Below are 21,696 nucleotides of genomic sequence, written 5' to 3'. Positions count from 1 at the left end.
CTCACTCCAACTACTCACCCCCTGTGTGTGCAACTGTGAGATAGTCCCTCCTTCTGCTGTAGCTTAAGCTGGAAGCAGTAAGCACTTGTCCTCTAAGGGTGCATGAATCCTGCTGCACCGTCTGCTGCTAATTACTGAGACCAGCTGTGTTGGGGTAATACAGAGTGCTTTCCCAGGAACCTTTCCTTGTGGAGAGGACTCCAACAGAACAATTTTAGCCAAATGTCAAGTTGGATTTAAATAAATTAATTGCCTTGGCCAAAATTGATTGCCCCTTGGCTGTAAACTGAGCATATGAAACTAGACAGCCACAGTCTGCTGCAATGTCAAACCTATCTGTCTTCCTTTCCTTGGGGCATAATCATCACTGTCACTCTGACATCCTGACACTGACACTTAGGCAGCTCTGAAATGTGCAATTTCTGATTCTCCCTGGAGCTGGAAACAATGAGCCTGTGCCAGGAGTTAGTTGTATCAAAGATGCTGCTGTGCACAGAGCCTGGCAGGTCAGTACAGGTTCTAAGCCATGTGTCTGCTAAAAGCAGGCAGTCCTGCTGAGTGGCATCTCTTGAAAATGAGTACAGAGATTTAACAGAGAATGAGACCCAAGTTCCAGCTCAAATTCAACCCATGTTCTCCTTCCTTCTCCAAAAGATCAGTTGTAATTTATAGGAGAACCACTAGAAATCTGCAGTGGGAAAACACGCAAGAGCACAGAAAAATGCCATTACTTGTAGTAGTCAATAGTATCTCATTTCTATTTGGAAAAAATGGCCATTATGCAGATAACATATTTATAATATTATTGCTGGTCTCAAGAAATACATTTAATTTCTCCCAAAAGAATAAATCTGGTGCCTGCCAGCTGACCATTCTTCTGAAAGCAGAAGTTACCAGTTCTGCAGAAGAGACAGTACAGGCACCTCTGACCAGGACTGGGAAGATCTATGACATTCTCAGGAGTGGATCACCACAGTCCTGAGGGCAAGTGGGGCAGCAGTGCTGCATCTCTTCACACTCAGAAGCATCCTACAGCAACCATATAAATATTAGGGCTGGGCAGTCACAATCCCTTCTTCTTGCATGAAGATAATCAGCAGGTCTGACACAAATGGGTTCTTCACAGGCAAGGATGTCATTTCACATATAGCCATGCTACATAATTCAGGGCAGGAAGTAAACACAGCTGGGGAACATAGTAAAGAGCTCAGGAAAAGGAATTGTCATCTGCATTGTGCTCAGATGGGGATTTTGATTTGAATCTACGTGTCTTTCAAAGATTCAGTACAGTAATTCACTGATCTCACAATATTGATGTTTGAACACAAGATGTCCTCAAGCTGGTGTTCCAAACTCTGGATGGCTACAGGCCATCCATAAGATACTTCCTAAGAGAATTTTTATGCCTAGCTATGCTCAAATGATATTTTTTTCCCCATGACCGTTCTCTTACATGATCTCCAGCTCCCCCTAAGCATTCTAGAGTTCTCCACTACATTCCATGGCTTCCTCTCAGTCTTGCCCATTGTACAAAGGTCCAAACCCCTACAATGACAAGCCACTTTCCAACAACTCGGCTGACTTGCCCTGACCACATCAGTGCTGAGCTTCTAGCACAACTTCTGCTTCCCAGAGTAACCAGAGCCAAAGTCCTGGAAGGAGCTGAACTCATAAAAAGCTGCTCTTTCACACTGGGATCAGTCCTTCCAGCTCCAGTGTGGCAGCAGTTGTGCAGAGATCATGGAAAGCTGCTGCAGAAGATACATTAGAAGAAAAATGCAGTGTGAAAGTTCATTCTGCAAAGCTCATGGAGGCCATTGGTCTACCAGTGCAGAGCAAACGATTTTTTTATGCTGCTTATGAAGCCTCCAATTCAGATAACCAAGGACCATCTAAAAACCCTTTGATCACATTTGATCTGAGCTCAAAGAATGGAAGTACTCCAACAATGAATACAGATAGTCACCTCCGGCAGCAAGAGGCAGTCTAGCTTGTTTGAATTCCTGCAAACACATGTATGAGAGAGAAGCAGTACACACCTGAACTAGCAGAGCACTCTGAAGGGTGCTCATGTGAGTTTGGGTTAACATGCCTCAGCCCAGCACTCTCGGTCCTGGGCAGCAGAGGGCACTGCTTTTATAGCCTGATTTAATCAGAAGAGCAGGAAAAGCCTCTGGGGAGTCCAGGACCTGGATTGCAAAAGGACTTACATCATATTTGAGCAAGTTTCCTTCTATTAATGAAATACATTTCTTAAAGTTACCTCCTCTTTATGCTGCCAATGGTGCTTCAGTTTGCAAGTGGTGAACTCATTAATAGCTGGTGCAAACACCTGTTGACCAAATCTTTAAATTTTGTTGCTCTACAACAAATTTTTGTTCTTTCAGAGATAGATAAATAGGTTTCTTTTCTATCCCTCTTTTTGTGCAATCTGCATCCTAAAAAGTCTAAGAGCAACCATATTTTCAGGGAGAAGTATTTTAAAAACCAATACATTTTCAGTAAAAATAGCCACTGTAGGTATTAAAATGTCACTACTGTGAAAATATCATATTTCACAGGATCACACAGAATAGCAAGGAATAACATACACAATTCTAATAAAGCATCCTTCCAGCATAGAGCCAATGTAGATCCCAATCCCAGCCTGCCCACCTATTCCACCCATTCTCTGCTTGCCAGGTTTTTCAGCCTACTCATATTTTCATTACTGTGCAAGGTCTAGGCTTTGCCCTCCAGGTCTGCCAATCTGATCTGCTTCATCTGGACATGCCCTGACCCCCAAGTTCTCCATCAATCTCTTTTTTTCACTCCTTTTCTATCAGGAATCAGCTCAGGAATTTTAGGTGCTAAAATCTAAAATTTGTGTGCATTGTGGACAGTGGAAAAGGGCCTATAATTGTATGGATTTTCATGAGTGTGCAGAAGATAAAACCTTTGCAACCCCAAAATGTCATTTTGCATATCAACAGAAAGCAAAGTTTCTTGAATGAGAGAAAAACAGGGATCCAATAATATTTTCCTAAGTCTAATAAATAGTTTTGGGTTTTTTTAATATATAAAAAAACTCTTGTCTCTCTGGCAGATGGTCAGTAAGTAAAAGGATAACCCTGATGATTACAAGCATGTAAATGTTAGAAGCACATAAAGATCTCATAGATGGAATTTCTGAACATTTTTAGTTATTGGTAAGGCTGCCAACAGATATAACTAAGGTGTTCTGATGAAAGCTTAAGGAGCTTTGGAAGAACAGATATGTTCCTAGGCTTTAGGATCTAAAAATACTAGGGATGAGAATTTCTGCCTGTCTACCATTAAAAAGTCAAAAGTCAGGAATAGAAAGGGCCCAGACATACCGATTACCAAAATCACTGTTAAAATATACACATGAACAGAGGGAACCTGAATGAAACTGAGGTACGAAAAGTCCTTGACTAGGTATAACATTCAAATCTATTAGTAACTTCACACTTCTCAATAATTTGGTTAGCTCAGATTTAAAAAGTGCTTCTTACCTCATCTTGTGGCCTTTCGTGGTGTGAAACTCCCACTGACTAGAAGAGTTTGGGGAATTTTTCATGAATAAGATCTGCTGGGCTGCCTCTTTTTAGTTTCTGGAAGAGGAGATATGATTTCTAAAAATTGCTATAAGACAACATTTAGAAAATGCATTTAAATTGCATTCAAAAACAAGCTCTTTGGATGGCTTTATTCCGAGGATTGTTTTTGGTTTGAAATACATATAATAAATCTTAATTTAAATGATTACTCATTTTTCAAAATTACTAGTGCCTGAAAATACAAACCAAGATTGGGAATTCATCCCTCAAGTGTAACTTAAATGAGATAATTGCCATAAACTAATTATAAACTCTCATAAATCATCACATTTTTAACACAACATGGACCAGGTCAGCCAGTATTTCATATCTTTTCTAGCAGCAGTACAGTGAAGCTGGAAACAGTCTGCAACAACACAAACCCTTCTTTGCAGAATATATGCAAGCTCAAACCCCCTTCCCTTTGTACACAGGGAGCTGAACCATGATCATGCTCCATATCAATAGAGCATGGCCACCAAGCATCATTTCCAGTGCCTTTATCTTTGCAGATCCTAAGAGTTCCAGAGACAAAACTGTGATTTGGTCTGTTGGGGCATTGCATGGCTTCTGTCACCAGCAAGAGCAGAGGTCACACAGCACCGCTTCTACAGTGCTGCAGGAGAAATATTATGGGGCTTTAATGTATACTGTTCTAGTAGTCAGAGTCTTTCTTTCCCCCTACAACTAGACAAGGAATTTTAGGATTAATTTAAAGGATTGTGGTGAGAAAACTGGTTTGTTATCATGAGTTCGTACTGATTTTGGTAACTGGAGGAAAACTCTTTAGGCTCTGGCTCAAATTGCTTGATGTTACAGTGAGAGAAAAAAGTACACCTCCTCTAAACTCCTACCTCATGTTTAACATTAGGTGGAGTAGGAACCTCTCCAGGCCTGAGCCTGCCATTTCACAGCAGTGAAAATTTATCCAAGGTAGCACTGCCATGGTCTTGACATCCATCTGCACGTCTGCCACTTCTGCTCTGCTGGCACTCACTTTGAGCTCACTCTGTAGTGAGACAATACACACACAGATCTAATTCTACTGAAAAAAAGAGAATCATTTTCCAAGAGTTTAGCTGCCCAGACTTGCTTCCTGTGAATGGGATAAGCTTGAGTAAGTGATGGCATAAAGGCAGAGGTAGATATCTGCCTCAGGGAGTTTAGTGGGGAAAAGAAGTAGAATTGAGCAGCTGTATCAGCTTAAACTGCATAAAAGATCCTAACAATTGTGGAAATAGGGAGGCATCTTACAGCTATTCTACTTCATAGAAATAGTTCAGTATTGACTAACTTAAAGTAGTATCTGGTGAATAGGGCATTTGGCATGTTCAAGAACCTTTCTGAGTGACCAGAGAAAGAGCAGCTGCAGGAAGAGACTCACCTGCCCTGGAACAGGCAGTAACATGTGGGGTGCAAGGGAATAATACACCTCTGACTCTGACCTGGATCCCCCACCCTCAGCATGACAATCCCAGTTGCCAGACCACTCTGACAGAATCATTTGTTTGCCTGCCTTTAGTTTTTGTGTCAAACTTTAAAAGCTTTCTGTTTTGTCCCCAAACAGAAAAGCAAGACTTATAAAATTCCAGCAAATTTTGTAGGACAAAAATATCTCCTTCTTGCTAAATATAATTTTTTTGTTCCAGTCCCATGAGTACTGGGAACACTCTGTCACCTCAGTTGGGAGAATAAGTATTTCTCAGTATTTCTTGCTTTGTTTATGGATATTCTCTGTTACAAGAATGAAACTGGGAAAGAAGGAAGGAAGAAAAACATATTTGAAAGATCAAATTAGAATTAAAAAAGAAACAATCGTAAAGGAAGGAAAATTAGAGTACTGGTCATTGCAATGCAGTGTAACAGCTCTCTGAGACAGAAACACAAGCTGGGTCTGCCATGGCCACAGGGGACATTTCACTTCTAGCTGGTGTTTCACCTCTTCAGAGCTTCCACTGGGTTTATTAGCATTATTGCTTTCTGTGATATTTTCAAGTTTTCATCTCAGACCAAAAGTAAAATTATGTTGGAAAAAGTGAAAGAAAAGGGAAGACAGGCAGGATCAAATTACCAGTTACGACATCATAAGAAGATGCTTTCTATTTCTGAATGCTTTTCATAGCATGACCCAGACATTTTTCTAAGAAGAAAATTCAATTTTAAACAGATTTAACCCTTGAGAGTGAAGCGATGTGAGGGGTTAGGAATCTGTTAAACTCTTAAATCACACTTCTGAAAGATTGGGTTGGTTTGTTGTTTTTTTTTTTCCTTAATGCATCCAAAAGTTATATTTAGATATACGTTCATTCTAGTAGTGCCAGTTAAGCTGAAAGATTGGGTTGGTTTGTTGTTTTTTTTTTTTTTCTTAATTCATCCAAAAGTTATATTTAAATACACGTTCATTCTAGTAGTGCCAGTTAACAGCTTATACACTGATTTCACCTTGCATACTAGAGAGAACTCTTCCCTGCTCTTGGTCCTTCCCTTGAGAAAACAGTAAACAGCATAGCAGATTTGCCAGATTTCAGGGTAATGAAGAAGCTCCCTTTTTCTAAGAAAGAAGCTTTTTAAAAGCCTACCCACTCTCTAAAACCCTTGACAATATTCTTGCCCTGACAGCAAGCCACCAAAAATGACCTTCAGAGAGTTGCTGCTGCTTTATCCCTTCCACAAGGTTTTGGGCACATTCACCTGGCAGCCCCAGCCCCCTAATGCCCAGTGTTTAATGGCTGATAACTATACTGACCATCTCAGTGACAATCTCAGCCACAGTCTCAGGCTCTCTTGCTCCTCTGTAAGTACAACACAGGCTCCAGCTCTCATCCTCACCCTGGTATTTCCTTTCAGTTGCATGGTTCTTCTGACCTCCTGATCTGGGACTTCACAAAGACCACACTTGCAGCCCTCTCTGAGCCCTCAGTGACATTTCCAGCTGTTTTCCTTTCCCATTCTGCTTCTTAATGACTTAACAACTGAGCTCTCCTGTGTGCCAGATCTAGATCTAGTTCACATAAGCTGAAGGAGTTTCTCTGGATGTATCGTCATGTGCTGATTAAAAGTGATCCTGACATATCATTTAGCAAAACCAATATAAAAATGATAAAAAGGAAGCCATTTTACACATACAGACCAACACATGGATTTTATGTTGTTGCATAAATTGCTCTATCACATACAGAAAAAAATCATAGTAATTTATGCAACAGGGAGAGAGCAAGCACAAGGAATAGCAGAGCATTTTTCCTCTGTTAACTCCTCAGTTGCAACATGGTCCAGGCGACTTTTTTTTTACTAAGGGTTACTAACGTGTGGTGAAGAGCTGCACCCAACCTGACAACAACCACTTGAACTGATGCAAGGATGTAACCGTACTCTGGAGCTCAAGAGAATTTATCCCTGAGGCAGAAAAACAATTACCTGAACGAAGACAGATATAGATTACTGAGTACTGAGATACTTACTTCCTAAACGAGGGAATATATCCTTATGGAAGTAGCGACGCTAAGGAAGGGGAGATGAGGGAAATGACCGAGCGGGTGCGGAGCCCTGCCGGAGAAGGAGAGGCGAATAGCAGCCAATCCTGTGGGGTAATCAAGAGTGCGCTTCCCGGCAGGAGGGATTAGGCTGAGTTTCCCAGTTACATTCCTCCATATCAGGGTTTCACTCCTGGAGAAGAAATGCACCATATGCACCAGATCTGGAAGCAGTTCAGGAGAACCCCCCTCTGCCACCCCCTTTCCTCCCTCAAAGCCGGCGCCATCCACACATAAGCAGAGAGGTGCAGGGGATGGGGGGCAGCGCTGCGCCCCGGGGCTGAGGGACGGGAGGTCAGTGCCGGGGCAGGACCCCCTCCCGGTGCGGTGCATGGAACAGAGGGGCTGTGGCATGAGGTGGGACGGGGTGTGTGGGTGCTCGCTGGGGGAGGGTGCCTTGCTGGGGAGGGAGGGAGGGAGCGAACGGAGGAAAGGGCTTCCCTTCGTCGAGGGAAGAAACCCCTCTGCAGGAGCTGAGGGGGAATGGAGGTAGGAGGGCCTGTGGAGGTGGGGGGCCGCTGGGGCAGGGACTGCTGCCTTTTGGCGGGGCCCTCGGGGAGGAGGGAGTCAGCCTCCCGGCGGAGGAGGGACCTGCGCCGGAGGGGAACCCGGGGGCTGAGGAGGTCTCTGCGGGCAGGAGTACCGGGACCGGGGCTCTGAGAGGGGAACCTGGGGAGGAAGGGAACGACACGACACCTGAGGGGTCTGCGGGGGCTCGGAAAATATTTTGGTGGCGCTGAGAGGGTCTGCAGCGGGGGCTCTGAGAAGCTCTGGGGGAACTCAGGGGTCAGGCGGGAGCTCTGAGATCTCCGAGGAACAGGGGCTGGGAACTGCCGGGCTTCGAGGGGTCTCGGGAGGGATTTGGGGAAAGCTGAGGGAGCTCCGCCGGCATTTGGCAGAACTCCGTGGAGCCTCGGAGGAAATCTGGGAACGAGGAGAGAGGCTGCAAGGGGCTAGGGGGTCTCTGAGGGGCTGGTGGAAGCCCGCGGGAAGGTCTGGGGGGATCTTGCGGGGGTCTCTGTGGGGAAAATCTGTGGTGAGGTTTAAGGAGAATCTGAGGGGGCTCTGGGAGGATTTGGGTGGAGAGCCCCTGGAGATGCCTTACGGAAGGTCTGAGGGGAGGCTCTGAGGGGATTTGAGGAGGCTGTCTAGAGATTTTAGGGGAGAGCCATGGGGACGCTTTGGGAGAAGTGGGTGTCTGAGGAGAGACTCTGAGGAGACCAGAGAGGCTCTGAGGAGGCTTTGGGGCTCAGAGGGCCGGGGTGGAGGCGGGCTGCGGGGGCGTCCCGAGGGCGGCTGCAAGTCCCCTCTCCCTCCCTCCCTGCCGTGCAGGCTGCTGCCTTCCTACCCCCGTTACCGTGGCAACCGCCCGGGCTCCCCCAGCCCCGCACCGCCGCCGCCGCTGCCGCCGGAGCTGCTGGGCAGCCGCCTGCCGCCACCGGCCATGGAGCTGCTGGCCGCGGCCCTCAGCGCCGCCTGCGCCTTCGACCAGGACGGCTCGCCGGGACAGCTCAGCAGGTGAGGGGAGAGCTGAGGGTGAGGGGCGCGGGGCGCGGCGAGCGTACAGGCGGCTCTGCGGCCGCTGTCCCGCCACTGCTCTGAGGGCGCCTCCGCCTCCCCGCAGGGTCCCCGCCGCCGCTGAGGAGACCTCAGCCCCCGGCACGGCACCGCCCGCGCACCCCATGACGGCCGACTCCTGGAGGAACCTCATCGAGCACATCGGTAAGGAGCCGTGCCCACCGCGGGATGTCCGGCCGCCGCTGCGACCTCACAACTTCGCCGCTTCTCCCGCTCCCCGCAGCGACGGCGGCACAGCAGCCCCTAGAGGTGCCCCTCAGCCCGGCCGGACTGCACCTGCCGGCCCCCTGAACCCCCAGCCCAGAGCTAAGACAAGCGGTGCACAGGTGGGGGGAGTTAAGGGCGGGGTAAGGGCTTGTGCTTCAGGTCCCCAACTCCTTATCCTTGCTGGGATCCCCCTCACCATCATTACCGTGGTCTGTTGAGGTCTTTGGGGGCGTCGGGTTTGCACGTCGCCCGGCAGTGGATTAATGCTATCGCAGAACAGCCTAACTTTGTTCATAAATAACAATTATTCTTGTCATTACGAAGCAATCAATCATTAAGGCTACCTCAAACCTTCTACTAAAATATGATTTTGCATATTCCAGAAGGCATAAGACTAAAGTATTTTTTTTTCACCCATCTCATTGGACATTAGTTGTATGCACCAGGTTCTGCATCTATTCAGTGTAACAGCCACTGGCATAGCAATTTCAACACAAGAATAAGTTATTTTATCCTTTGTGGTCTCTGAAAAGGCAAAGTTGAGGTCATCTGGATGACTGTGGAGGAGAGGACTGTTAAGCATTTGCTCTTATGGTATTTTGTTTTATTTTTTACCTTTATCTTTTGTGGGATGGGAAGAGGACCTTGTTTCTTGCTTTCCCACATCAGAATTGTGACATTCCTCAGAGGAATTTCATCAACAGCAATGCTAAATCTCATCATGAGGCAGGTTTTATGGTGGGAATATAGAAGCTTTGTTTTTAAACACTCCTGCTCAGTTTCAGGAAATAGAATCAACATACTTGAATCTAGAGGGCAAGAATGTAGCATTTAGCGTGGGAAAATCGAATATATAACTCTCACAAGCAGCAATGCAAACCTCCCTGGCAGAAATGAGAAGGCTTCTTAGGCTGTCTCTGCTGTTTGGTGTCAGGCTGTGGCATGCAAGGCTGACTCTTGGTACACCTGATGCCTCTGGGACAATGCTGGAGAAGGAGGCTGGTGTGAAACCAGCAGCCTGCCAGCATCTGTCAGACAAACCAGCTGAGTCTGGAGTCTCCTGGAGGAAAGTGGTGAGCAATTTGCATGAGTGTTGCCAGATCTGTTACCTGGTTTTGGCTGTGTAGATACTAACCTGCCAAGGCAGCTGTGTCAAAACACTGCCAGTTTACTGGGACTGTGCACCTCAGAGGTGAGATAAAAATACTAAAACCAGCAGGAGTTCAGAGCAACCCAATTGCTATATTCATATGTATTTTTTTGTGCTGTATATCAGAAGGAAGCTGTGCAAAACTGCACACATCAGAGTAACTGCAAGCAGGTCTGTTGCACCTTTATGGAGGAGACTGGGTTTTGACAATCTGAGCTGTTATGTTTATCCCCACCAGAGATGTTACATCAAATGGCTGGAGCTCACTCACTCCTTCCCTCCCTCCTGCTTTTGAGACATTAGCGGACTCTTTGCCTGAAACTGGAGCAGAGAATTTCAGAGAAAACCTCTCTGGGCCTTCTGGGATTTTACATAGCTTTCAATGCAATAACGTTTACTTTAAGAGCTCTGCTAACTCTCTAAGGCGAGGATTTCCACAATTAGCAACTAGCTTTTCAATTCCCCTCCCAGCTTTTAAGAGAGCTGGGAAGGGAAACTCTGACAGCAAAATTAAATGGAATAAACAAAAAGGGAAATATCTGTTATGTGCTATAAAATTATGTAAACATGCATTATGAAGATCAGTCTTAAACACTTAAGTCAACAGATAACACCAAACTCATGCTCTGACCACAGGGTTAACCGTTAGCCAGGTCACACTGGGGACAGTTGGGACATTAAGCAATGAAGGGAGCTTATGCAGGTCTCTGACATTTTGTACTTGCTCACTTACTAAATGTAAACATTTACTAATAATTATATCATCTGAGTCACATTCAGCTATTGATCTCAGCTTTTTTTCTACACATTCAGTAAGTTCCTACATGTATTGTTGTCTCCTCTCAACATGTCAAAACCTTGACCCTTGACCTTGCATCTGTTACCCCTCCTGTGCTGTGATCATCTCCTGTTCCATCTGGACAAGACCTTGGCATAGCTTCTCTCCCTCTCTCTTATCTACAAAATTTTTCTACCTTTTGTAACCTCTTTACCAACATATGGATAGATCCTTAGGACCAAGACAGCAGGGATATCTTTTATCCTTGCTAGCACACCCTCCTTACTTTTTTCCTACACTTCTGCCTACACATCTACCTGTCTTTTGTCTTTCTTCTGTAACACCTTTCTGCTTTCTCCCTCTCTAGAGCTGGTAGATCTTCAACCAGTCTCTCTTGCTGTCATTTCCAATTGAATTCTGATGGTGGATGCTTTCCATCAGTCAGATCTTTCCATGCCTGTATTTGCTTTGCCTGCCACTGACAGGTCCATAGATCTTACCTGGTCAGTCAGAGAACCTGGAAACAAAACAAACTTTCCTTATCTGGGTCTTTGTCTTATTTCCTTAAAAGCAAGAGACAAATAGTCTTGGGGATCTTTTAAAAAGGGCTGCTCTTCAGATTTGCACAAGGGACCCTAAATCCCCCTTACACAAAGCATCCTCTGACTTGCAAGGCAGAGCCAGCAGCACAGCATGGCTGTATACCTGCAGTCAAACACTGTGAGTATAATTATCTCCAATTTGAGTAAAATAGATTATGCTTTAGTTTCCCAGCGTGTTTTCCCTTGAGTCAAGCACTGCCCACGCTGCTGCAGGATGTTGCTTCCCAGCTTGTCCTGCTCTCTATGGGGCAAAAACAAGCCAGAGCCCTCGAGCACAGGCTGGCCATACATATCAGTACCACCAAAAGCAGCTCCAATTTAGCAGGCTCTCTGCTACATACTTGAAGGAGCATTTCCACCCTGCTACATCCCCAGCACCCTCCCTGATGGTGAAAAACAGCCTGAAATGCTTAGGAAAGCCATATAAACCTAGTTGACGCAGAGAGAAATTACATAAGTGGCAGCAGCATGCAAAACTTCAGGGGAAGTCTCCTCTGCTCAGTACTGTGTAGGAAGCTAACAGAAGACTGTATGGTTTCCTAGGCACAGCTACCCTTATTGCTATTTTAATCTGGTGTTGAACATCTTTCCAGGAAGAACAGATAACAGGACACACTCACAGACTGCAGTAATGCTGTGCTTATTCCTGTGCCTTTCCCCAGCTTATTTCCTATATAGTTTTAGCACTGACTGAGCCTCATTGAAACTGGTCCAGAGATTTAATAGGCAGCAATATCTACATTTCTGCCCACCTTAGACAAACTTTTAATCCCATTGTCTCTTACCTTATTAAACAGAGAATCTCAGATCAAATATCATGAATACATGTGACCAGATAAATTTTAACTCCTAATGATTCAGACAAAATAAATTATTTAGCATGGTTTTTTTAACATCAAAGGCTTTTCCTTTTATTCATTCATGTTACACTGCAATTCAAGTATAAACCAAGGGAGATAATGTAAATTGTGCTTCATCAATTTCATTAAGGGAGGAAAATGACTCAGTGTGCTCATGCTCTCCTGCCTTTACATGTCTTCTAAATTACATTTTATATTCAAGCAATTAAAATTCTGGGTCCTACAGCTGGTTCAGAAAGAAAAATGGGACAGTTTGAAAGCCCTTAGAGAGACAAAGGATGTTCTAAAGATTGGCAGTGAACTTCAGGATTCCTACCTTGTTCGTGCTGTCAGTTGATATCGGAGTGGAGGCAAATCCAGTGCAATTTCATCTACTCCTGAAGTTAGTCATTGAAACTTGGAAGACACCTGGTGTCATTGATGTGCTCCCCCATTGTGTGAACTCAGAGCCTGTTCCTTGGTGCTGTAGCAAAGAGGTACCTTTTGGATATTAATTTTGTATCTTCAAGCATCACAGAAACTAAGAAGGAAAACAGCAGGATATTAAGCAACATGTCTAAGGCTAACCATGAAGTCCATACCAAAACAAACCTAGTAACTGTAGCTAGTTGTCCCAAAGCTTCACCTGTTCAATGCCAGTAACAGCAGCTCAGTGTTTCCTCATTAAGGATTTTTGTGGCCATCAAATTGCTCCTTTTAAAGTCATTTCCATGTGTGCAGTATTACTTTTCCAGACACACACTCAAACATAGACATCAACCTATATAACTTGTAACATAGTAATATAACAGAGAAAATCAAGGTTTAAAAGACATTTAAAAGCCTGACAGATCAGTTCTTTTATGTCTTCTGAGTGATGATGGATTCATCTGAATGTGTTACTAAATGTTTTGTGAGAGCAGATTTTTAACAACACTTTAGACTTAGAAATGGCCTTCCATTTATAGTTTCCAATTCTGAAGTAGGAATACCATAACAGGCTTTTCACGCTGCATGGAAGGGACATCTCTCACCTCTGCTGAGGTGAACTAAAGCAAAGCAATTGTCCTTTCCCACAATACTTTTCTACTATCTCGTGCAGTTGTAGCCTCTCAGACCTGCTCTGTTCCTTCCTAGGGCTCTTGTACCAGGAATATCGAGATAAATCTACGCGCGAGGAGATTGAAACCAGGCGATTGCAAGATTCACAGACAGACCCCGAGGAGACTTCACCCAGTGATGAAACCCCATCTGAAGCAGAACCCACAAGTACAACTGAGAACAAAGCTCCACCACAAATTAATTTGCTGAGAAATTCCAACTCCAGGTTCAACTTATGGCAGGATCTTCCTGAGGTCCAGAGCAGTGGTGTCCTCAGCATCCTCCAACCCGATGAGATCAAGCTGCAGGAGGTAATGGAGGAATATTAAGACTATTTCTTAACTGTGTTGCTGCTTAAAAAATGGAGATTGAATTAGGCCAAATTATCAAGATTTAAAAACTAAAAGCTTCACAGCAGTCACAGACAAGCCTTGCCCTGTTGAGTATTTCTGACTTGCACTGGTTAGCGCACCAGTCACTGCTTATTGTGAAACTGCAGATATTGTTCTGTGTGCTACTGCCGCTGGATGTTTCTGTAGCAAAAGGAACTTCTTTTCCCTTTTCTGATTCAGTATTAGGAGCAATTTACAAAGGAAGAGAGATATTTAGGAGGTTTTTACAAAAGAGTGATTGGTTCCAGTGCACATTAATCCTTGTCCAAAGTAACTATCAGGACACATAACTTTACACTAGAAATCTTAGAAGAATTCAACCACTAACTGTAAGGTTTTGAGTATGTTGACAGAGGAGAAATAGAAGAGATAGAGACTGATAAACATCCTTCTATTTAATTGTTGTTACTTGGAGTCTATTGCAAACAGTAAAAAATAATGATAGCTATATTTGCATTTAGCTATGCAGTGCAGTGACATCACTATTTTAGAGCCACATGCTGTGACTTACAGGACTATACTGAAAGGAGTAGGTGGGGGTAGCTGTCACAAGTGATGACAACATCAGTTCCACCACAATTTACAACTGGTTGCTATTTTGGGTATCATGGGGAGTGTGAGCGTTCTTTGTCACTGCATAGCACTGCATTTATAGCCAGCAGTGGAGGGGGCAAACCCTGTTTAGTGTGTGGTTTGCACTGTGGTACGAGGAGTGGGCTTGCCAAGGCTCTATCCCACAAGTCCAGCTGTACTCCTGCACCAGGATTGCTTCTGATGAGATGGTGAGATGGGTGTGACAGCATATCTGCTTATGGGATGGTACCCAAAGTGCTGAAGAACATCTCAGGGTGTAAGCAGTCCCTCCTAAGTTCAGTTACACTTCCATAATCCACACTGATGAACAGCTTGTGCACACGGTGCCAGTCCCAGCTAGGGCTGTAACTTGACTGTCACACTGGACAGGTTCATCTCGTGCACCCCAAGGGCTGTGTTATTCACACCCTTAGTGGAGAAGACTGGTGTTTATATACAGTAGTTTGGGATAGCAAGCACAGGCTGTTAGTGTATCAGGGTTAGAGCTGAAGGTGAATGAAATGATTTGTTGATTCTCCATGTTCTTCTTCTGCACTGGTTATTTGGATTTGTTCTGTTTACCTGGCAAAACACAAAAAAATGCTTCCAAGTGCCAGCATTACAAACACAATCTGGCATCTGAAAAATTACAGGCTTTTATTTTTATTTTTGCTTCAAAATGAAGAATTTTTATGGAGAAATATTTTGTTTAAAAGTGTGCATTATAGATTTCAAAACTTGTAATTTCTGTTAAGTTACATTTGTTATCTGTATGTGTTTTTGGGAAAAAAATCTCAGGGCTACTAAACCCCAATATTAAGTGTGGTCAATTTTCTTATTTCTTTTAAAATAACCAGAGAAATAAAGAAGTTGCAGAATGGGACAGAGCAGTCGTAAAGAAGTGCTGTGCCTTGTCCACTGTTAGTTTATCAGACTGAAATTTTCTTCCTGCTTGTCCTGGGATTAGCACAGTAAGAGATTATAAAATTGCTCTAAACCAGAAAGCTGTGAAATTGGCTGAACATTGAAGAGATGGAGTGGAGAATTTGCTTTGTGAGGAGAATCGAGGTCAGAAAACAAGGAGGGCTAGAGAAGTCTCTGAAGCTATTGAAAAGATTATGTTGAATTCACCCTTGCTGTAAGCAAGCACTACTTGCTCCTGCAATTCTGGAGCTCTATTCATGTTGGATGTGAACTGTGAGAGTGAACTGTACATGAGGGCTTAATTTAGTAAATGTAAAATGTTCAGCTTCATAAAGGAGAATTGGAGAAGTTTTCCTGAAGTACAGGACAGCAGAAATTCTGGAGTAAACATCTTAAAGACAAAACTGTATTTTCTGACCCATTTTATCTTCAAAGCTGTAGTAAACACAGGGACTAGAAAAGCTTGCATGTCTTCAGCCAGGAAAGGTGGAGCAAGAGTATTATTTTGATCATAGGGAGAAATACTGGTACACAAATGGAAAGAAATATGAACACCCTGCTTCATAGCTGAGAAAGGGAACACCACCATAGCTGTGACAGAGTAGGGCTTAAACAGTCAGAGAGTTGGTTATCTGAAATAATCTTCAAAGTGAAAGAAACTAGAACAAGAAGAGAAATCTGGTGTTCATTAGTGGCAATTATGGAAAATTACTGAGCAGCTTATCAGTGCAAGAATAAAATTTTTAAAAAAAGGTTTTCAAGCATCAAAACAAGAAACTTGACTGGAAGAGTAGTGGATGCTTGAAAAGTGTCACGGAAAGTGAATTTTTTTTTATTGTCCCCATTGGAACAAACAAGACAGATATGGATTCCCTATGGATTTCATTATTTCTTTAGTATGGCCTGCATTCTGGACCTCCCCTTGAAGGTCTGGCAGCCTCCACTATAGCAAACAGCAAACACAAATTCTACAGTCAGAACTTGGCAGAAAAAAATCCTGAATTGGAGTCTCTGGAAAGCTGCAGTGCAAAATGATTGGAGGTGTCAATCTCCAGGATACCTGGAAGGGACAGGCTATCCTAACACATCCTGTATATTTTTGCCTATTTCCACCTCTCTGATTTATCAAATAAAAAGGTACAGTTAAAACTGTTAAAGTTACATATAGGACTAAGCCAGTCATGCAGAAAGAGAGAGGTTCTCTCACAGGTTCACCCAGTTCCTGGGTAAAGCTTCTGGGAGAAGCTGAGCTAATACTCCTCCACTTTTCTCATTAGGAATCTGGCCTTGAAAAAAAAATCCAGTGTCCTCTTATATCTTAAACACTGTCTGTTCCTTGGTCACTGACTAAGTTAATCTGTACAGACACCCTTTGCTCTGTCTCCCTTCTGGGGGCTGTGCAGGCACAATCTCCTCCTCTGGTGCAGGAAACCACTTGTTGGACTTGAGTGCCCATTGGGAATATTTCCTAGGCTGCCAACCCTGCAAAGAACTGAAATGCCACTTCAACTAACTGCTATTTTAGCACCTCTGGATTGAGTAACAGTCCCTCTTTGCTGAACCCATTCACTCAGATCTTGGACTGCAGCAGTGTCAGGGACACAACCCAGGTGTCCACCTCAAATTCTTATGTGATGCACAGTGATATTTCCAGGAAAAGGCCAAAAACTGATCACTGGAAAATTTCAAATAATTTCTTTAAAGAGAAAAAAACAGACAACAACCAAGCCACAAGACAGACCCCCAGCTAATTCAGAGTAAATTTCTCTGTGTACACATCACAAAAACCACTGCATATACCTGTGGCTCCATATGACCTCCTCAACTTTAGCTGGGCCCCAGCAGCTGCTGAGAACCAGCAGAGCTCAGGGACTGACACTGACACTGCCTGGCCAGCTCCCCCCTCAGCAGGGTGCAACAGAGGAGCTGTGGCAACAAGGGGAGCATTGAAGCAGCTTTAGACTCAAGGGAGCAAAACTTTCACTGAACTGCCTCTCTTAGTAATGGCAGCATGGGCCATGGGCCCCAGGACAAGGAACCAAGGTACCCCTTCATCAAGAGATGCCTGAAGGCTCTAACAACTTTTCATTGTGTTGAACCTCTGTGAGAATCTTGAGTTAATCTTACTTCAACTAATGGATTCAGTAGTTGTGTAAATAAACACCTTTTGTATCTACCTCTGGACAGAAACAACATATACTCCCCCAGAGAGTAAGGGATCTCTGAGTGGTAATAGTGGAATGTCCCTGCAGCACTTGCAGTAGGTAGAAGACTTTACATCTCATTAAACTGATTTTTATCTCCGAATGAAACCATCCATTTGCCTTTCCACTTACACAGACCACATCCTTTGCCTGAGGAAACCAGGCTTTGCTCCAGGGTTTTCTCTTCTAACAGGATAAGCAAAGGCTGAAATTTGGAGATTATTTATGATTTCTGGTAGTAGTTAGGCACTGCTGTATCTTGTCCTGTTCCGTTGTGAATTGGGGCAGAAAAGTGTATGGCCAGGGCTGACCAGGGAGTCTTACCTGGACAGTAACAGCTGTATTTCCTCTAGGTCAGGGCTGATGGTTGTGGGAAGAAAACTTCCCCAATTAACTCACTGTCTCCTGTAACATGTGGCAAATGCATTGTGGGCTTACCTCTCCCTGCAGCCTGGGCCTGCAGGGTGGGTGCAAAGTCCATGGCTGTGCAGGACAGATGTTCTCCTTAATGCCCAGTGTGCCTCTCTGTAGAAGTAGAAGGTACCTGCTGACTTCTTCTTTGGGATTTTCCCCCAGGCCATGTTTGAGCTGGTTACTTCCGAAGCATCATATTACAAGAGTCTGAATCTGCTGGTGTCTCACTTCATGGAGAATGAACGTCTGAAAAAGATCTTACACCAGTCTGAGGCACACATCCTCTTCTCCAACGTGCTGGATGTCATGGCTGTCAGCGAGCGGTAAGTTGGCTGCTGAATGGCACTGAAAGCAGCAGCTTTAGGGAACTGCAGTTGTAGAGGGATGGAGGAGCTGACTTCTCCTGGGAATTGCCTGGAACAGATAGGTCACAATTAATATGGGTGCTGACTTTGTAATTTAGCTTCCTGTTGGACCTCGAGCAGCGAGTGGAGGAGAACATTGTGATCTCAGACGTGTGTGATATTGTCTACCAGCACACAGTTAATCACTTCTCTGTGTACATCACCTACGTCTCCAACCAGACCTACCAGGAGAGAACCTACAAGCAGCTTCTGTGAGTTGCAGTGCTTGTTGTTGCACATTTTGCAAAACTGTACAGGCCACAGATTTAGCTGTTATTTTGGTATTTATGAGAAAGGGCTAGACAGCACAGAAATGGGGTTTCCCACTTCATGATTTCTCACTGCATCTGTAAAAAGAAAACACAGTTAAAGGCTTTATAGTAAGGATTGGTTGATACAGGTAACGTGGCAAGTAAATTCAAAGCCAGCATTTCTCAACTGCAAGAAATATTTATGGTGCATGCAGGGTCTTGTACATGCTTGTGTAATGCACGTATTTTTAACCTGCAAGTAGAGGCAAGAGATGGAAGGCCAAGAACATAATATAGATCTCTGATGAGAAGAACAGCCACTGCTTTTCCCAACCTTCTCAGCAAGGCAGTTGACTTTTCCCGATTTCATAACTATTCTTTTTCAGAACAACAAGATTTTCTTAAAAGAGCAAAAAAAAGTTTTAACAAAGCTATTTTCTCTGCATTCTACTGTTATACACACAGTCTAGGCCTGAGGATATAATCCAACATTTTTTTCGTAGTACTTTACAAGTGTTGCAAGTCTTTTGGTCCAGTAGGAATTCTCTGATACAAGCTCAAAACAACGAGTGCCCTACAAGCTTGTCTTTGAGAGGAGGAGAATCAATTTTTCTCTAGTCACAATGTCCTGGATTCTTTCAGGACAGCCCATTGCACATGCTGCAGTGTATTTTCTCCTATAGCATCAGCTGGTTCAGGCAAGCATAACAATGTTTAGTCCTTTCATTTCTCTGGTCTCTAACTTTTGAGGAAAAAAATATTTTAAGGGGCCTTTATTGAGCTTGGCCTGCTGTTCTCTCCAAAAAGAGGGTACCACAGGGTTTCCTTCAGTCAGAGGTGAGCAATACAGCTGCAGAAAGAATTTGCTTGCAGCCATTATCTAAACACTTAGAAGCAAAGCAGCAATAGGCTGGGTTACTTGAGCTTGAAAGGGACCTGTTGGAGATGAGGTATTCCTAAATGTGAATTCAGAGGGCAACATTTTTGTCTGCAGGGATACATAAAGCACAGTTGAAAAGAAGTGACTCCCTTCCCCAGGCTCCCAGCTAGCACAGGAATTTTGCAACACTTGGCTGAACTCAAAGCCTGAGGTGTGTCACAGTTTCCCCCATTGGACTGTTCCTTGGACACATGCAGTTCCATTCTGCTGTGAGTCACACTGGCAGACAGGTACCTGCTGCAGCAAGGAGGAACGCTGCCAATGGCTTCTTTCAAGTGTTGTAGGAACACACGGTGCAGACAGGTTTTGCACAGTTAGCAGCCTCTTTGCATCCATGCTGTTTCCAGGACTAGCCAGGACTCCAGCAGCACAAGCCTTGCTCGGGTTCAGTCCATGGCTGCCAGGAAGCTTTGGCTGCTGTGGCAGCTGGAACTGCTCTGCTCTGCACAGCTGTGTCTGTGGCCCAGCTGTGCCCTCATCTCCTGCAGACATCATCAGGGAAGGCCCAGGCATGGCCCCTGCCCTTCTCAGGCCAGGTAATGATTTCCATCCTCTAGCTAAGCAGCAAGGAATATTGAAGCTTGAGCTACTTTGTGGCTTGTCTTGTTCTTATGACTGTGTGAATTTCACCTTATCACAGAGTTCCAACTGTGTAAAAATATATAATTATGCCTCTGACTCATTTACTTGGACACATATCCCATTCACATACACCTACACACGCAGTGTATGCTGCTGAGCTAGATATGAACACATGTGAACACTGCCGTGGCTTGTACATTAGAAGTCTATTTTTTCCCTCCCCCAACACTATAAATAGTTTTAGATTTAAACTAAAATACACCCAGAGACATTCAGTCCCCTCCTTCCCTCTTCTCTCCTATTGGGAGAGACCAGGCAGATGCTGTCTCTGGGACCAAGCTGCTTTTGGGTCACCAGCCATATGCCAGAGTCCCAGGCAGGGGAGCACTCAAATTTCTCAGCTTCTCTATCTCTCCTCTCAGCCAGGACAAACCAGCCTTTCGGGAAGTGATCTCACAGCTGGAGCTGGATCCCAAGTGCAAAGGCCTGTCCTTTTCTTCCTTCCTGATTCTGCCATTTCAAAGAATCACTCGACTCAAGCTGCTGGTGCAGGTAGAGTTTTGCTCTTCTCTCTCTCACAAAGGACTTCTGGATCACTCCTGGAATTTTCCTTTCCAGCAGCTGTGAATAGATACAGCCACAATCGACCTTAGAACTGGATGAAGCCTTTCCACAGAGTCAGACATTCACAACTATGGAAAAAATATTTCAGTCAGTCAGAGTCCATCCCTAAATTAGTGTTGAATTTGCCAGATAGCTTTTACTGATTGAAAGAGTTAAGGAGGAGCTCTGTCGAGCTGCCAGAAGGGGTAGCAACAGTCCATTAATCCAGCTGCCTGACAGTTAGATGGTAAGACACACATGCAGAGAAGCTGGATGACATAGGGATGCTACACCATGATGGCTTGGACCAGTCAGCCAGTGCTTTGCCACCTTATCTAAACACTGCTGGAGAATATGCTTCTAGGAAACAGCTCAGTCCCAAATGGTCTTATCCCACTGGGATTACCAATAACAGTATCTGGTAGTGCCAGCTCTAATTATTTATTAAATTATTTTTATAAAATAAGAATCTATCTGTTATATTTCCCTTAGATAAAAGGTCAGATGGGAAGAGGTTTTAACGAGAAAGAGGATCTAAGAGGTGAGAGTCACTGTACTGTGTCACCTTTGCTGTAATTAGGCTGATGGCCAGAAGTAATTTGTAGGCTAGCAAAGACCTTTCTGTGCTCTTACGTTGGGATCAGCATTAACACAGCCTTTTCTCCCCTGCAGAACATTTTGAAGAAAGTGGAAGAGAAATCTGACAGGGAATCCACTGCCCTGGATGCACATAAAGAACTGGAAACAGTAAGTTTGAATAAGTTAGTGCAAAGCCAATAAGATTCAACTATCATGCTCATTTCACACATACACGCATCCCCCTGAAAAAATCACCTGCAGACTACATTCCGTTTGGGAGTGGCTTCTTTGAATTCTGTCACTGTGTTTCAAGAGGCTTTTTTTTTTCCCCTAAAGTCTGCAAGATGGACTAGTCTACTTGCACTTAGATGTGAGTGACAGAGAATCCCTTGCTGACAATACATGTATGTTTCTGCTGTAGGAAAGGGCAGAGAATGTTTTCC

General features: G+C 44.2%; 2 protein-coding genes across 8 annotated transcripts in view; one reads left to right on the top strand and one right to left on the bottom strand.

Moving 5' to 3' along the window:
- Positions 1-7,196, bottom strand: part of NEU2 (neuraminidase 2) — a 35,828-nt gene extending 28,632 nt beyond the window's left edge. For all 3 annotated transcript variants that reach the window (XM_039706489.1, XM_039706487.1, XM_039706486.1), the window contains exons 1-2: positions 7,061-7,196; positions 3,516-3,614 (exon numbers count right to left, since the gene is read on the bottom strand). The gene's annotated coding sequence lies outside the window, so the exon portion shown is untranslated. The remainder of the gene's footprint in view (positions 1-3,515; positions 3,615-7,060) is intronic.
- NGEF (neuronal guanine nucleotide exchange factor) overlaps positions 1-21,696 on the top strand; it is a 47,938-nt gene that overhangs the window by 15,226 nt on the left and 11,016 nt on the right. Inside the window, exons 1-8 of one of the 5 annotated variants that reach the window (XM_039706483.1) lie at positions 7,276-7,426; positions 8,465-8,650; positions 8,757-8,854; positions 13,424-13,698; positions 18,057-18,217; positions 18,358-18,510; positions 20,494-20,623; positions 21,347-21,421. In XM_039706483.1, coding sequence (XP_039562417.1) covers positions 8,577-8,650; positions 8,757-8,854; positions 13,424-13,698; positions 18,057-18,217; positions 18,358-18,510; positions 20,494-20,623; positions 21,347-21,421 — 966 coding nt within the window. In that variant the 5' untranslated portion in view covers positions 7,276-7,426; positions 8,465-8,576. Of the gene's footprint in view, positions 1-7,275; positions 7,490-7,559; positions 7,622-7,672; positions 7,756-8,464; positions 8,651-8,756; positions 8,855-13,423; positions 13,699-18,056; positions 18,218-18,357; positions 18,511-20,493; positions 20,624-21,346; positions 21,422-21,696 lie in introns of those variants that run through there. The other 4 variants (XM_039706482.1, XM_039706484.1, XM_039706485.1 and 1 more) reach the window with 4 other exon arrangements.

The sequence above is a fragment of the Passer montanus genome, unplaced genomic scaffold, assembly GCF_014805655.1.
Source record: "Passer montanus isolate IOZ18808 unplaced genomic scaffold, ASM1480565v1 scaffold193, whole genome shotgun sequence".
Classification (NCBI taxonomy): domain Eukaryota; kingdom Metazoa; phylum Chordata; class Aves; order Passeriformes; family Passeridae; genus Passer; species Passer montanus.
The sequence above is the reverse complement of the archived record's forward strand: the minus strand, read 5'-3'. Positions and strand labels throughout refer to the sequence as shown.